The 14,039-nt window shown below is 49.2% G+C and overlaps 1 protein-coding gene across 2 annotated transcripts in view; it reads left to right on the plus strand.

The window, feature by feature from the left end:
* Positions 1-14,039, plus strand: part of CERT1 (ceramide transporter 1) — a 944,792-nt gene that overhangs the window by 796,036 nt on the left and 134,717 nt on the right. For both annotated transcript variants that reach the window (XM_085632300.1, XM_085632301.1), the window contains 2 exons: positions 4,778-4,910; positions 5,698-5,768. In XM_085632300.1, coding sequence (XP_085488426.1) covers positions 4,778-4,910; positions 5,698-5,768 — 204 coding nt within the window. The remainder of the gene's footprint in view (positions 1-4,777; positions 4,911-5,697; positions 5,769-14,039) is intronic.

Consider the following 14,039-nt stretch of genomic DNA (forward strand, 5'->3'; position numbering starts at 1 on the left):
TGCGGTGGAGGACGTGCTGCCACTGTGCCCGGAGGAGGCCCGGGCGCGGCTTTCTTCGGCTCTGGCCGACGGGAGAGATGCAGCGCACCATGCAATCCGATGTGGGCTTGACACTACGGACTCGCTGGGTAGGGCGATTTCTACCACGGTGGCGCTTCGACGTCACGCCTGGCTGCGGTCCACGTCCTTTTCAGGGGATGTCCAGAGCACTCTCATGGACATGCCTTTTGATGGCGCTCGCCTTTTTGGTGAGAAAGCGGACAGTGCGCTGGCTCGCTTCAAGGACTCCCGGGCTACGGCCACGTCCTTGGGCCTCTCGGCCCCGCGGCCACAAACTTCCGCTTTTCTCTCCTTTCGTGGCCAAGGAAGGGGCACCTCCTCACGTCCGCCTAGCCACCGGCCGCAGAACCAACCTGCACGCGGTCGCGGACGTGGTTTCCGCCGAGGCGGTCCTGGAGGACGACGCGGTCAGTCCACATCCACCCCGGCAGCATCCGCCTCGAAGCCTTCCTAGTCCGAGCTTTCAGGCCCATTCCACGCCAGTGGGCGGCAGAGTTCGCCATCACCTGCTTCACTGGCGGTCCATCACATCGGACAGGTGGGTGCTGCAAATCGTCCGAAGGGGCTACTCCCTCCCCTTCGAGACGACCCCTCCAGCCATGCCACCGCAGCATCACCGTATTTCGGGGGATCATTTGAATCTGCTCCACGAGGAAGTTTCGGCCCTCTTGGCCAAGGGGGCCGTCGAGCGCGTTCCGAGCCCAGAAGTAGGTCGTGGTTGTTATTCCCACTACTTTCTGGTTCCCAAGAAGGGCAAAGGGGGCCTACGCCCTATCTTGGACCTCCGGAACGTCAACGCCTTCCTCCGGAAGGAACGGTTCAAAATGTTAACTTTGGCTCAGGTTCTAGCTGCCCTGGAGACTGGATGGTAGCGTTGGACTTGCAGGACGCCTATTTCCACATCCCCGTCCTGCCGGCCCACCGGCGTTACCTGCGGTTCACGGTGGGTCAGGAGCACTTTCAGTTCACCGTGCTCCCCTTCGGCCTTACCAGTGCCCCTCGGGTGTTCACGAAAGTGATGGCGGTGGTCGCAGCTCATCTGCGCAGATCAGGGGTTCCAGTCTTCCCCTATCTCGACGACTGGTTGTTGAAGGCGGGCTCGCCCCAGACAGTCGTCTCCCACCTCCAGACTACGGCGGATCTCCTGCATTTGCTGGGGTTTTCCATCAACGTGCCGAAGTCGCACCTGAGCCCCTCTCAGAAGCTCCTTTTCATCGGAGCGGTTCTCGATTCGGCGCAGTTCCGGGTTCATCCACCGGAACAGCGGGTCCGGGATATACAGGCCCTGATTCCCATCTTTCGGCCTCTATCCTGGGTTTCGGTCAGGCTAGTGTTGCGGCTTCTGGGGCTGATGGCCTCCTGCATCCTACTAGTGCATCACGCCAGGCGGCGCATGCGGGCTCTGCAGTGGGACCTGCAGTTTCAGTGGGCCCAGCATCACGGCAACCTGTCTGACCATGTCTTGATCTCGGAGGGCACTGCACAGCAGTTGCAGTGGTGGCTCACGGACCGCGATTGGGTCACGGGCAAGAGCCTCTCCCTACCCCTACCGGAGCATGTCGTAGTGACGGATGCGTCCCTCCTGGGATGGGGTGGCCATATGGGAGAGGCGGAGATCAGAGGCCTCTGGTCTCCGGCGGAGTCTCGCCTCCACATCAACTTGTTGGAGCTGAGAGCGATCAGACTTGCACTGAAAGCCTTCCTTCCCTCTGTCGGGGAAGTGTCGTGCAGGTGTTCACGGACAACACCACGGCCATGTGGTATTGCTCAAGCAGGGCGGGGTGGGGTCATGGACCCTTTGTCAGGAGGCTCTGCGCCTCTGGACATGGCTGGAACACCAGGGCATCATCCTGGTGGTTCAACATCTGGCGGGCTCTGAGTGCCAGAGCAGACGAACTCAGCCGCCGGTGCATGATGGATCACGAATGGCGTCTGAACTCCGAGGTGGCGCAAGGTCTCTTTCAGCAGTGGGGAGAGCCTTGGTTAGATCTATTCGCCACAGACGAGAACGCGCAATGTCAGCGGTTCTGCGCGTTGGAATTTCCAAGGCTGCACCCGCTTTTCGTCGCGAGTGGAGTTGCGGTCTGTTGTACGCCTTTCCGCCTATACCACTTCTGCCCAGAGTGCTGAAGATCAAGCGCGACCGGGCCCAAGTCATCTTGGTGGCTCCGGATTGGACACGAAGGTACTGGTATCCCGAGCTACTCAGTATGTTGCCCGATCCTCCGATACGTCTGCCCCTTCAGGAGGATCTTCTGTCGCAGCAGCAGGGGACGGTCCTCCACCCGAACCTGTCCAGCCTCCACCTCCTTACGTGGAGATTGAGCGGCGGCAGTTGATGCCATTTGACTTGCCTCCTGAAGTCTGTGATATTCTGGCAGCCAGGCGTCCCTCCACAAAGACTGTATACGCCTGCCGGTGGAACAAATTTGTGGCATGGTGCACAGCAAAGGCTGTGGATCCCCTTTCTGCCCCTCTTTCTGAGGTTCTCCTCTTTCTTCGGCCCGGCAGGTTTCTGCCCTGGGCACCTTGAAAGGTTATCTTGCTGCTCTCTCTCTGCCTTCTTACGGCTTCCAGATCGGCCCTCTCTTTTCCAGTCCCCTGTAGTGTCACGCTTTCTTAAAGGCATTACTCACACGTTCTCTCCTGTCCCTTTCGTAATGCCTCAGTGGGACTTGAATCTTGTCTTGACATTCCTGATGTGCGCTTCCTTTGAGCCTCTTCACAATTGTCCTCTTCGTCTTCTAACTCTTAAGACTGCTTTCCTGGTAGCCATCACCTCGGCTAGACGGGTGAGTGAGCTCCGGGCTCTATCGTCCAAACCTCCTTTTCTATCTGTTCATCTGGACAAGGTTGTCCTTCGGCCTCGTCCTTCCTTTCTACCGAAGGTGGTGACCCCCTTTCATCTTGGGCAATCTGTCACCTTGCCCACCTTCTTTCCGCCTCCGCATCCTTCCAAAGAGGAAGAGCGGCTCCACCGTCTGGACCCAAAACGTGCGCTCTCCTTTTATTTGGACCGCACTAAACAGTTCCGGGTGGACGACCAGCTTTTCGTTGGCTACGTGGGTGCAAAGAAGGGTAAAGCTGTACACAAACGGACCATCTCCCGGTGGGTCGTTTTGTGTATAAAAATCTGTTATTCCTTGGCAAAAAAGGAACCGCCTGTTGGGCTGCGCGCCCATTCTACTCGGGCCACAGCGGATACTACTGCTTTGGGACGGGGGGTCCCTTTGCAGGACATCTGTCAGGCGGCAACGTGGGCTTCGCTGCACACGTTTGCCAGGCATTATTGCCTGGACAGCCAAGTCCGGAGAGATGGCTTCTTTGGCCGTTCTGTTCTTCAGGACTTTCTGGTGTGATCTTGGTTCGCAGACCCTCCACCGGGGTTGGTATTGCTGGGGTATCTATTCTAAGGTGAGGAATCTAACTAACGTGTTTCTTTCAGATGAACAAGTTACTTACCTTCGGTAACGATGTATCTGTAAGAAACATTAGTTAGTTAGATTCCTCACCGACCCACCCATCCTCCCCGTTCTGCGAACTGACATCTAGGATTAAGGCTATCTTTTTCAGGGCCCTAGAATTTTTTGGCACCAGTGTCGGTATCTTGCATGGCTCTGAGTTCCTGGCGCGTAAGGCTATGTACAAGAACTGACGTCAGCGCACGAGGGCGGCGTCTAAGTACTCCGACGTCATTCAGGCGCACGACGCCGTCGACTGACGCGGAGCCGCAGACGACGCCTAGCGACGCACAAGGGGTATTGCTGACGAAAAATCTTCCGGATCCAGTCTGACGCCTGGGGATATTCTAAGGTGAGGAATCGAACTAACTGATGTTTCTTACAGATACATTGTTACCGAAGGTAAGTAACTTGTTCAACAATGCTTTTTTCTGTAAGGTGTATGGGACGTGAGGTGGCAGGATGGCTCCAGCATTTGCATCAATATACGTTTATACGTTTTGTGATCTGTATGGCTGTCATAGAGCCTCTCATTTATTTCAGATTCCGACTCTCATAATTTACTACTATGACATAGCAACAGTTAATGACCAAACTAGTTACTCATTGTTGTGATGTCATAAAGGACTTTAAGGCCAGGCTGACAGTCCTCCCTGAGAGCCTGTTAGCAAAAAGCTGCATATATGGTTTCAAGGAAAGCAGAAAGCACAGCTGCAGGAAGGGGACGCTGGTGGGGGTTTGTCAATGATGGCAGGTAACTTTCTTTGTATACTAACCTTTGGGACATAGATGCATAAGAGGCCATGGTTATATATGGCTTCCCTCATTACTACTCTGCCACTGCGTACCAGTTGAAAGCAGGAGCAAATCATTTTGGGGGCCATACATAACTTAAAATTATGGATGGATTAAAAATTGCGGGATGTTTTTCACCTTGGGGTTCTCGTTGTCACTGAGAAACCCCCCCCCCCCCCCCCCCATGAATAACACCCTCCGTAATTTACTGTTACCCATCTATAATTCTATGTGTTTATTTCTGGATCAGCTCCGTAAGTAACTGGTGAATGAGTATAGCTTCCCCTTCATCCAAAGCAATGTTACATGGTTATGAAGCTCTCCAAATGAATTGGTGGTGATACTGCAATTTTCACATTGGACAGGATAACCAGACCTATCATTCTCTTGCTTCAATAGAGGACCTTCAATCCAAACAATGCCGTTCATGCAGTTATGCTTTTCTTTTCCACATTTCGTAGGTGTACAGAAGAGAAGTAGAGGAAAATGGAATTGTCCTTGACCCTTTAAAAGCAACCCATTCTGTTAAAGGAGTTACAGGCCATGAAGTCTGCCAGTATTTCTGGAATGTTGATGTTCGCAATGATTGGGAAAGTAAGTTGTTTCTAGGCTTAGAGCTAATAAAATCTTCGACAGTAGAGCCTCTTACTCCTTGTGAATGCTCAATTTAGTCTAGCGTAGAAAGTGATGCCCACATGCATAGACCGTTTCCGAATTAAGCTAGTTTAGTATGTCAAATTGTATTCTAGGACTCCACCTACATAAAGATGTTATAATAGATAATTTTATTTGTTGTACTGAGATTGAAATTTGTTAATGCTTGTTGCCGTCTTCCTTCCAAAATTAACTTTCTATATTACCCTAAAATTTAGACATCTATGGCAATTAATTCATCCTCTATTAGATTACGTTTGTAATCCATTTTGAAACGTGTGTAATTTCTTGATATCTTCTGATTGTTCATTTTTTGCAAGTTATGGCAACTTTAAAATTTACTTTTAAATAAAATTGATTGAGGGGTCATGTCATTTCTTTAGTCATGATTTTATAAACCTAGACCATTTTAATACCGGTCCATGGGGAAAGGACGAACGCTTTTGGGTACCGTCAAGCCTGTTTGTTTGTGATCTTTGATCAATGAATCACAAAGATGTTATGGGAGAACTCAAGTGATGCCGATGGTTCATTTACTGTAGTGTTTTCCCAGAAAACTGACTGATTAGATGTGGTCTCTTCATAATATTTGTAGCTAATAAAGTATAGTAATAAAACTACTCTGTCCGGTGAGCGGCTATAAGAACTTATCAACATTTAGTACAGTGATCTGCTCCCTATGTAATTTTAGATTTATACTCACTTAATCCTTTTTTCTTCATTTCAGCAACCATTGAAAGTTTCCACGTTGTTGAAAAACTAGCTGATAACGCAATCATTATCCACCAGCTACACAAGGTATTTAATTTTGCTAGTTCGGAGTTTCTACCTTCTATAAAGGGACTTTAATTGTTCAAATGTGTATCCATTAGTTCACTACAAAGCATTTGTAGTTATACTCTGGATTGTTTTTTTTTTTTTTTTTTTCCGTCAGTTTGCCTACTTGGACCAGTTTGGTGTAACACAATAGCTAGGATGTTGTAAAATAAAGTTAACTTGTTCGAGTGACATTCCTGTTTGTGGCATTCTTTAATGGGCATTATGTAAACACTTAGCCAGTTTGACTGTTTTATTTATTCAATGGCACAATTAATATTCAAAGTGATTATTCTTTACAAACTGGGCAGCAATCGGGCCAGAACACGGAAGATCCATGGCTGGGCAGAAAGGTCTTGGTGATTTAAGGCTCAGGTCTGACCACCTCTACAACGCAGCTGAATTTTCGTGTCCGGTACGGTATAAGCCAGGATGATGATACTTCCATGGTATTCCATTCCTTTGTTGCTCGGATATGAATTTTCCTTGGAAAAAATGAAGACAATAGGTGTTTGGCAAAACTCGAACAAGTTGGTTCGATTGAACGCTGCAGGCTGGAGAGCAGCAGCAGCAGAGGCATGTCTGAAGACTGTCTAGATGTACAAAGGTTTGTACGTTTTAGCCGGCATTACATACAGTTCGTGAAGTACAATAAACTGATTACACATTGTTGTAGAGCACGTAAATCCTAGCCTAGTCATGAACCATAAATTCAACCATCTGATAAGGGGGCACAGGTGGCTTTTGACTTTGTGGAGACCTAATGTGGGCCAGTCTGTGTCTGTGTCCAGATGCCCGGCAGCGCCCAAGGCAAGCCCGTCTGCGCCCGTCCGCGTACCGGCTGTGTCTGTGGCCCCCTACTCTGCTTCTCGGCCAGGATGTATGCGCGCTGCCCTGATGTATGGTAGGGAGGAACTATGTAATTTGTTACTATCTGCTTGCTCCTCTCACCCTCAGTTTGATTTGGCGGATGTTCAGGAGCATGTCTGCTCTAGATGTGGCTTTTGTCTCCCTGGCCCCGCCTCGACTGTCTTATTTGCCCCAGGCAGCCGCCCTAAGCAAGATATGGCTCCTTCCATTTCTGCCGCCTTAATTAATGTTCGTTCTATGAAAAAACATCATGCCGATATCTCTGAGCTCCTCTCTGATCACTCTGTTGATCTTCTGTTTATTACGGAAACATGGCTTGACTCCAACGCTGATCCTTTTATCACCCTGGCTATCCCTCCGGGGTACAAAGTTGCTAGGGCCGACCGTCTAGTTGGAAGGGGGGGTGGTGTTGCGGTTATTTTCAGAGAAGAATGGGAGCTTATTAGGGGTGAGTCTCATGACTGGGGGCCGGGTGAAGCGTTAGACTTTAGCATCAGGCTGTCCCCTCACTTTCTTTTAGGGGGGTTGTTGGTCTATCGCCCCCCTGGCCCGGCCAATGCCACTATTCTGGAGTGGGGAGATAAGCTAATCTCTAGGGCGCTTCGTTTTCCCCATTTTCTATTCCTCGGCGACTTGAATATCCATTTGGATCAGGGGTCGGATACTGATGCTATGCTTCTTAAAGACATGCTGCAGCTTGCCCAGCTATCCCAATGGGTTCTTCTCCCTACCCACCAGGCTGGACACATCCTTGATCCGATCTGCTCTAATTTTAACATTCTGGCAGAGAATCCTCTCTCTGGTAGAGACCATCTCATTACTTTTTTCTCCTGGAAGGCTGGCCCTCCCCTTGCTGCAGAATCCATCTTGCGGAAACCAACCCTTAAAAGGGTAGTTCCCGCCTCTCTGGCCGGGGCCTAGGCGGCTTCTAGGCCGTCCCTTACGGGTGACCTTGCAGAGTGTTTGGCGACCTTTACTAATTGGATCGACAAATCTGTCTTCACTCGCCACCCCCCTTCCTACCGGTCTTCGAGAGTTTCGCCATCTAAACCTTGGTTTTCGCACGATTTACGCCTACTCAAACAAGAGTGCAAGAAGCTGGAGCGGACGTGGCGTCGCTCAAAGTACTGTCCTTTGGCCAAGGCCACTCTGAGGGCCAGGCAAAAGATCTATTACTCGGCCATCTTCCTGGCTAAAAAACAATATTTTACCGACCGCATTGAGCAGGCTGGTAATAACTCCAAGGAGATATTCCATATAGTTCAGAGCTTCACTGCCCCTGCCGCTCTCAAGTTTTCGGGCCCGGTCTCTGTTGATTGGTGCAACACCCTTTCGGGTTTCTTTGCGGATAAAATCCGGTTGATACAGCAGTCCCTAACGGCTTGTGCGGCGCCATGGCTGGATGACGGACAGACGGTGCCTCTTCAGGGCGCCTCCAAGCACGTCCTGTCGGTCTTCTCGCCGGTTGATGCTGCCAGCACTCTCAAACTGCTTAAGGGCCTCAAGTCCGGCTCCCCCACTGATTGCTGTCCAGCTAGACTGTTGGCAGCGGTCGCAGAGACCATTAATCCGGAGGTCAATGTCATTATCAACCTCTCTTGAGGGTGCTTGGGTTCCACCGGAATGGAAGCAGGCCAAAATTCTTCCTCTATTGAAGAAACCGACCCTTGACCCCTCTCTGCCTTGCAACTACCGTCCTATCTCCCTCCTTCCTAGCCTTGCTAAGGTATGTGAGAAGGCAGTGACTAGGCAACTTTCCGAGTTTGTGGAAAGTTCTGAGGCCTTGCACCCAGCCCAGTCTGGCTTTCGGGCTTCTTACAGCACGGAGTCGGCACTGGTGGAGATCTCAGAGGCTATTCGGGACTGTTTAGATGCGGGCGGCAGAGCAGCTCTGGTGATGCTTGATCTGTCTGCCGCATTTGATACGGTGCCTCATGCCAGATTGCTTTCCCGCCTCTCCGAGATTGGTGTCTCTGGCCTGGCTTTAGCCTGGCTGAGGTCCTTTCTGGAGGGCCGTTTCCAACAGGTTTGGCTGCCTCCCACTGCCTCTCTTCTACAGGAGGTCTCTACCGGCGTCCCCCAGGGCTCGTCACTTAGCCCCCTTCTTTTTAACATCTATGTTACACCGCTGGTCTTTTTGGCTGAGAAGCTGGGGGCTAAGGTGATAGCCTATGCCGACGACACTCAGCTTCTTTTTACATGGAACAAGGGGGATGATTCCGTGCTGCCTGTTCAGAAGTGCTTGTCCTCGGTATTTGGTTGGCTTGCCAGGGCTCAACTCAAATGCAACGAGGACAAATCGGAGATTCTTCTCTTTGGTAACTTTCCCTCGGATTTCAGAGATAGGATCTGGCCCCCTGACCTTTCCCCCCCCTCTTCCAAGGGGAGCTCCGTAAAAAATCTTGGAGTGTGGTTCGAGGACAATCTGTCTTTTGCGACCCAGGTGAAGAAGGTCTCGGGTGGTTGTTTTGGCCTTCTTAAGGTCCTCAGGAGTTTTCTCCCACTTCTCCCTAGACCGGCGAAGGAAACGGTTGTTCGGGCTTTGGTTTTGTCCTGCTTGGACTACGCCAATGCCCTCTGTTGGCCTGCCTGGCTACTCCTTGAACATACTTCAAGTGATCCAGAATGCGGCCGCTAGGCTCATCCTTGGTATCTCTAGAAGGTGCAGTGTCCGCTCTCATCTTCAGGCCTTGCACTGGCTGCCCCTGATTGAGAGGGTTAAGTTCAAGGCTCTGGTCATTGCCCACACCGCCCTTCATAACTTGGGGCCTATCTATCTGCAGAGGCGGTTCGCCTTTTATGTGCCGGCCAGAACCCTCCGGTCATCAGCTCTTTTACTTGCGAGGGTTCCACGCTTTTCCCGGTCTAGGATTGGGGGCAGCTCTCTTGCTGTCAAAGCTGCCGCTGCTTGGAACTCTCTCCCATTTTTCTTGCGCAATACCCAGGACCCTGGCTGTTTTAAGCGCCTCCTTAAAACTTATTTGTTTCCATAAATTCACCTGTTTTTGCTCCTACCTTGGCTCTTCCTCCTCTTGGGCTCGCGCTGGGACACTCTTCGGAGTAACTACTGCGCGTTATAAAAATATTTTAACATAACATAACATGGGGAGCGCGTGATATCTATGTGTAGTGTGCATGCTGTGTTCTGATTGGCTGGGTGTTCCTACCTTTATGTGGTATCTGACTTAGTGATGTTTTGGAAACGTGGAACGTGTACCCCCTTTTGCCCAACTTGTTTTATTGAGGCAAATCTCCTCGGTCCTTTTGTGGTTTAGCTGCCTATCTGGGTTTTAGGTATTCAGGCATTTGTCTGCGGGCTAAGTGTTACCCCACCTGTGACCTATCAATCAGTAGCCTTGAGTTTGAATCTGAGCGCCTTTCTGACCGGGTGTATCTGACTCTGGGTTGATGGGGAGGTCATCTAGGGTGGATCCGACAGCAGTGATGCAAGTTCATTACGTGTACATATAACATGGCGGTCATTGATGTTGCATTTACAGACATTCTTATTATGCATACATTTGTCATGGCATACATCGACATCATATTTACAGGAATTTACATTGTTGTGTACATATAATATGACGTACATTGACATCGCATTCACCGATATTAGCATTTTTGAAGTCTGTAAAACGATTCAGAGAAGAAGGGACGCCCATGAGGCAGCTCTGATTGTTTCTTCACACCCCATGTCCCCCACCCCTGAGCAGACACATCACACCTAGGTCAAGAGGCAACTGCAGTCATCAGCCACCCTACACCCCTTCCCCCCACCAAACTTCAAACAGTGCACTTGAGGTTAAAGGAGTTATATCGTGCTAGCAACTACCTTATAGTCTGGGAAGGTTCAAAGCTTTCACTCAGGAAGCTTTATGCTGTGTAACAGAAATAGATTGGATGGAGGGCCGAAGTGGTAAAGAGATGAAATCAGAAGGTTAAATGAACTTCAAAGTTGAGCATTGGTAGTACAAATTATCTTCATTCTTACCTAACGTTTGATTAATTGCAGTCTGACCAGCACCTTAACGGAATTTGGGGCTCAGGGGTGCTGACTGAGAGAACTGTTATTTTATTTAGACTTATTCCACTAAAGTATTTAGTGAGTGATTGGAAAGGGGATACTTTTTAACAGTTTTTTTTTTTGTTGTGCGTTTTTTATCATTGCTTGTGTTTATAAAGGGATGCACATGCTATTACTTAGTCACTGCATGCCTGTTCTATTAAGTTCCTGAACTGTCCTTTGCAGTCTGGCAGTCCAACTGAGAAGTGCAGGATTTGTCCCTTAATGGTTTGTCAGATCTGGCCTGTGCCAGTTCTAACACAGCGATGACATGTTATTTAAAACTTGTAAAGGATTATTTGAGGATGTTGTACCAGAGATTAAAGGAGTGGGGGACTTACTTTGGGAAACCAGACCAGGAGCATTTTCAGTTTTTTGTGCTCCCTTTTGGCCTCACCAGTGTCCCTCAGGTGTTCTCAAAAGTGATTGTGGTTGGTGCAGCTTATCTTCGGAGGTCAGGGATACTGGCATTACAATATCTTGACATCTGGCTGCAGAATGCAAGGGTTCAGTTAGTTGTGGACCACCTCCTGAAAATGGGGAGCATCTCTACATTGTTGAGGTTCACTGTCAACTAGTCAGTCTCACCTCACTCCTTGCAGAGGCTTCCATTCATGGAATCAATCCTAGACGCAGATGAGTTCATGGCTTTTCCTTCACTGTAGTGAGCCCAGGACATCCAGCCTATGATCCCAGTGTTTCAGGCGCATTCTTGATCATGGTCAGAGCCGATCTAAGCTTCTTGACCTCTTAGCCACCTGTATCCTTCTTGTTAGCTATGCCAGGTGGCACTTGCAAGCTCTGCAATGGAATTGGAAGTTCCAATGAGTCTAGCATCAAAGCTGTCGGACCTATGCCATATAGGTCTCCGAGAAGACTGCTCGAAATCTGTAGTGTTGGCTGCTCGAATGCAATTGGTCCTGTGCTAGATCTCTCACTTCCCCACCAAGAGCTGTAGCGATGGAGGTGCCCCTGCTTGGCTAAGGAGGTAATTGGGGGTAGTTGGAGATCAGGGACTCTGGTCTGCTGCAGAGGGCTGGCTGCACATCATTCTGCTGGTGTTGCGGGTCATTTATCCAACTCTAAAGGCCATACTGCTGCATAAGCAGAGGCTGTTGCAGGTTCTAACTGACAACACCACTGCCATGTGGTACTGCAACCAGCAGAGCGGACTTGGTTCTCGGTCATGTGTCAAGAGGCTCTGTGCCTCTGTAGGATGCTGGAACGTCCAAGCGTTTTCCTGATCGCAAACCTCCTGGTAGGGTCCCTTAATGCTGGAGCAGATGAACTGAGCAGACAGTCTGGTGGGTCACGAGTGGCTCCTAAACCCAGTAGGGCGAACCATGGCTAGATCTTTTCACTACGGTAGAGATCATGCAGTGTCAAAAGCTTTGCATGTTGTAGTTTCTGCAAGAGCACTCTTTAGGAGGTGTTTTCAGTTTGGAATGGAACACTAGACTCCTGTACCCTTTCACATGCCATCTCTGATGTCGGGAGTTCTAAAGAAGATCTAGGATGACTGGACCAAAGTTATGCTAATCTCTATGGATTAGACCTGGAGGGTGTGATACCCAGAACTGGGCATGAGCATCAGTCTTCCGATTAGGCTGACACTTTGCAAGGACCCCCTGTCTCAGCCACAGGGCAGGTTCCTCCACCCAAATCAGCACAATCTACACCTACATACAAGGTGATATAGTAGTTGCAACTGACCATGAATGACTATGCATGGTCTGCCACCTGAAGTGGTGGATGTCCTTGTTGCCACCAGGCGCCCTTCCACAACACATGTTTAAAAAATAAATAAGTTTATCTAAACCGACCCTAGAACCTATTCTTTTTGTTACTGGAAAACCGGCTAGACTTTCCTCTTTAACTCTTTGCACGCCCTTTCCGACTTACACCCCGGTACTTTACATTAAACTGCATTCTCATCCTACGCAACCATTTGCTTTTATGTACTGGCATACATCTTAAAGTCTACTACTACTGTACGTTATTCCTCACCTAGAGTTGATCCTCGCTCCTTATAGCGGCTACTAAGCCACGATCTGCCTATGATCTCTTGTGAAAAACTCACCATCCTGTAAGTAAGAGTTCCTAAATTTGCTTCTTCTCCCAAGTGTGAAGTCCAGTCTATGAACCACTTTCCACTCCTTTTCATCCCCCTACTTTGGACCTCTCAGCTACTTCTTCTCTCTGACATGGATCCACAAAGTGCTACCAAAATCACCTTAGAACAGTGGTCTTCAAACCTTTTAATGCCACGCCCCCCCCAGTGAAACCAATAATCAGCAGTACCCCCTCAAAAGTTTTGACAATTATTCTATTAAACTGACAATGTTTAAAAATGTCTAAACTTTTCAGGGTGGGATCTGAGGAGTCTGTTTCAGGGTCTTTTTTTCTGAAAGAATCAGAGGGTAAATGATTTTGTGAGCAAATTAGCCTGAAGGTTCTAAAGCAGGGGTCTTTAAACTGGGGGGTTGGGCCCCCCTAGAAGGGCCTCAAGTGATCCCAGGAGGGGCGCGAGGCTTGGGCCAAAAGAAGCATTATGCTGATAACCGTGATTTGTTTCCAGAAGGGAAAACATGAGCCGCAGGAAGCCGCTCTATAATGGGCCATCACTAAGATGTGGTGTTAATTATATAATGGCTGGGAGAAGGTGTCAAAAGGGAAGGGACTCCAAATACTCTTCAGAACCCCCATCCCTGATTTCTAATAAACACACTGTGGATACCTTTTACATTTCAGTAAGGCCTGCCTGAACAGAATAGTATGTTTGGCAATCATGTCATTGATTACACTGGTCTCCGACCCCTACTTTTGTGCCAACAAAGAAACGATAATTAGTGATATCATTTTCTTTACAAATAGGCGCGCCCAATGGAGGAAAGCCCTGTTTTCAATGCTCTCGATATCTACAACTAGGAAAACCCCACATGGGCTCAAACTATCGGTAGCCCCTTCCTAGGCATGCAAAGCAGCAGTCACCATCTACAACAACTGCATCATTTTCACCCAGGTATTAGATGGCCAACTTCAACTTTCGAAGAGTTCTTTCCACTCCTGAAGAAATGTGTATCAACCACTGACTCCTCCCCTTTTCAACCTTCTAAATCCATATTGAACACCTCCAACACTCCCCCTTCCACCATTGATCTGGTAACCACTGCCCATCACGTTTGCTCACTGTCTGACCCCACACTGAGAGTAACCACTCCGGATCGACACAATGAAACAACCCTCTACCTCTCTCCCTTGATCTCCTCAATAACTACCAACCTCAATCTCCCCTGAATGATACTCCTCCTGTAACTTGA

The sequence above is a fragment of the Triturus cristatus genome, chromosome 2_1, assembly GCF_964204655.1.
Source record: "Triturus cristatus chromosome 2_1, aTriCri1.1, whole genome shotgun sequence".
In the NCBI taxonomy this organism is placed as follows: domain Eukaryota; kingdom Metazoa; phylum Chordata; class Amphibia; order Caudata; family Salamandridae; genus Triturus; species Triturus cristatus.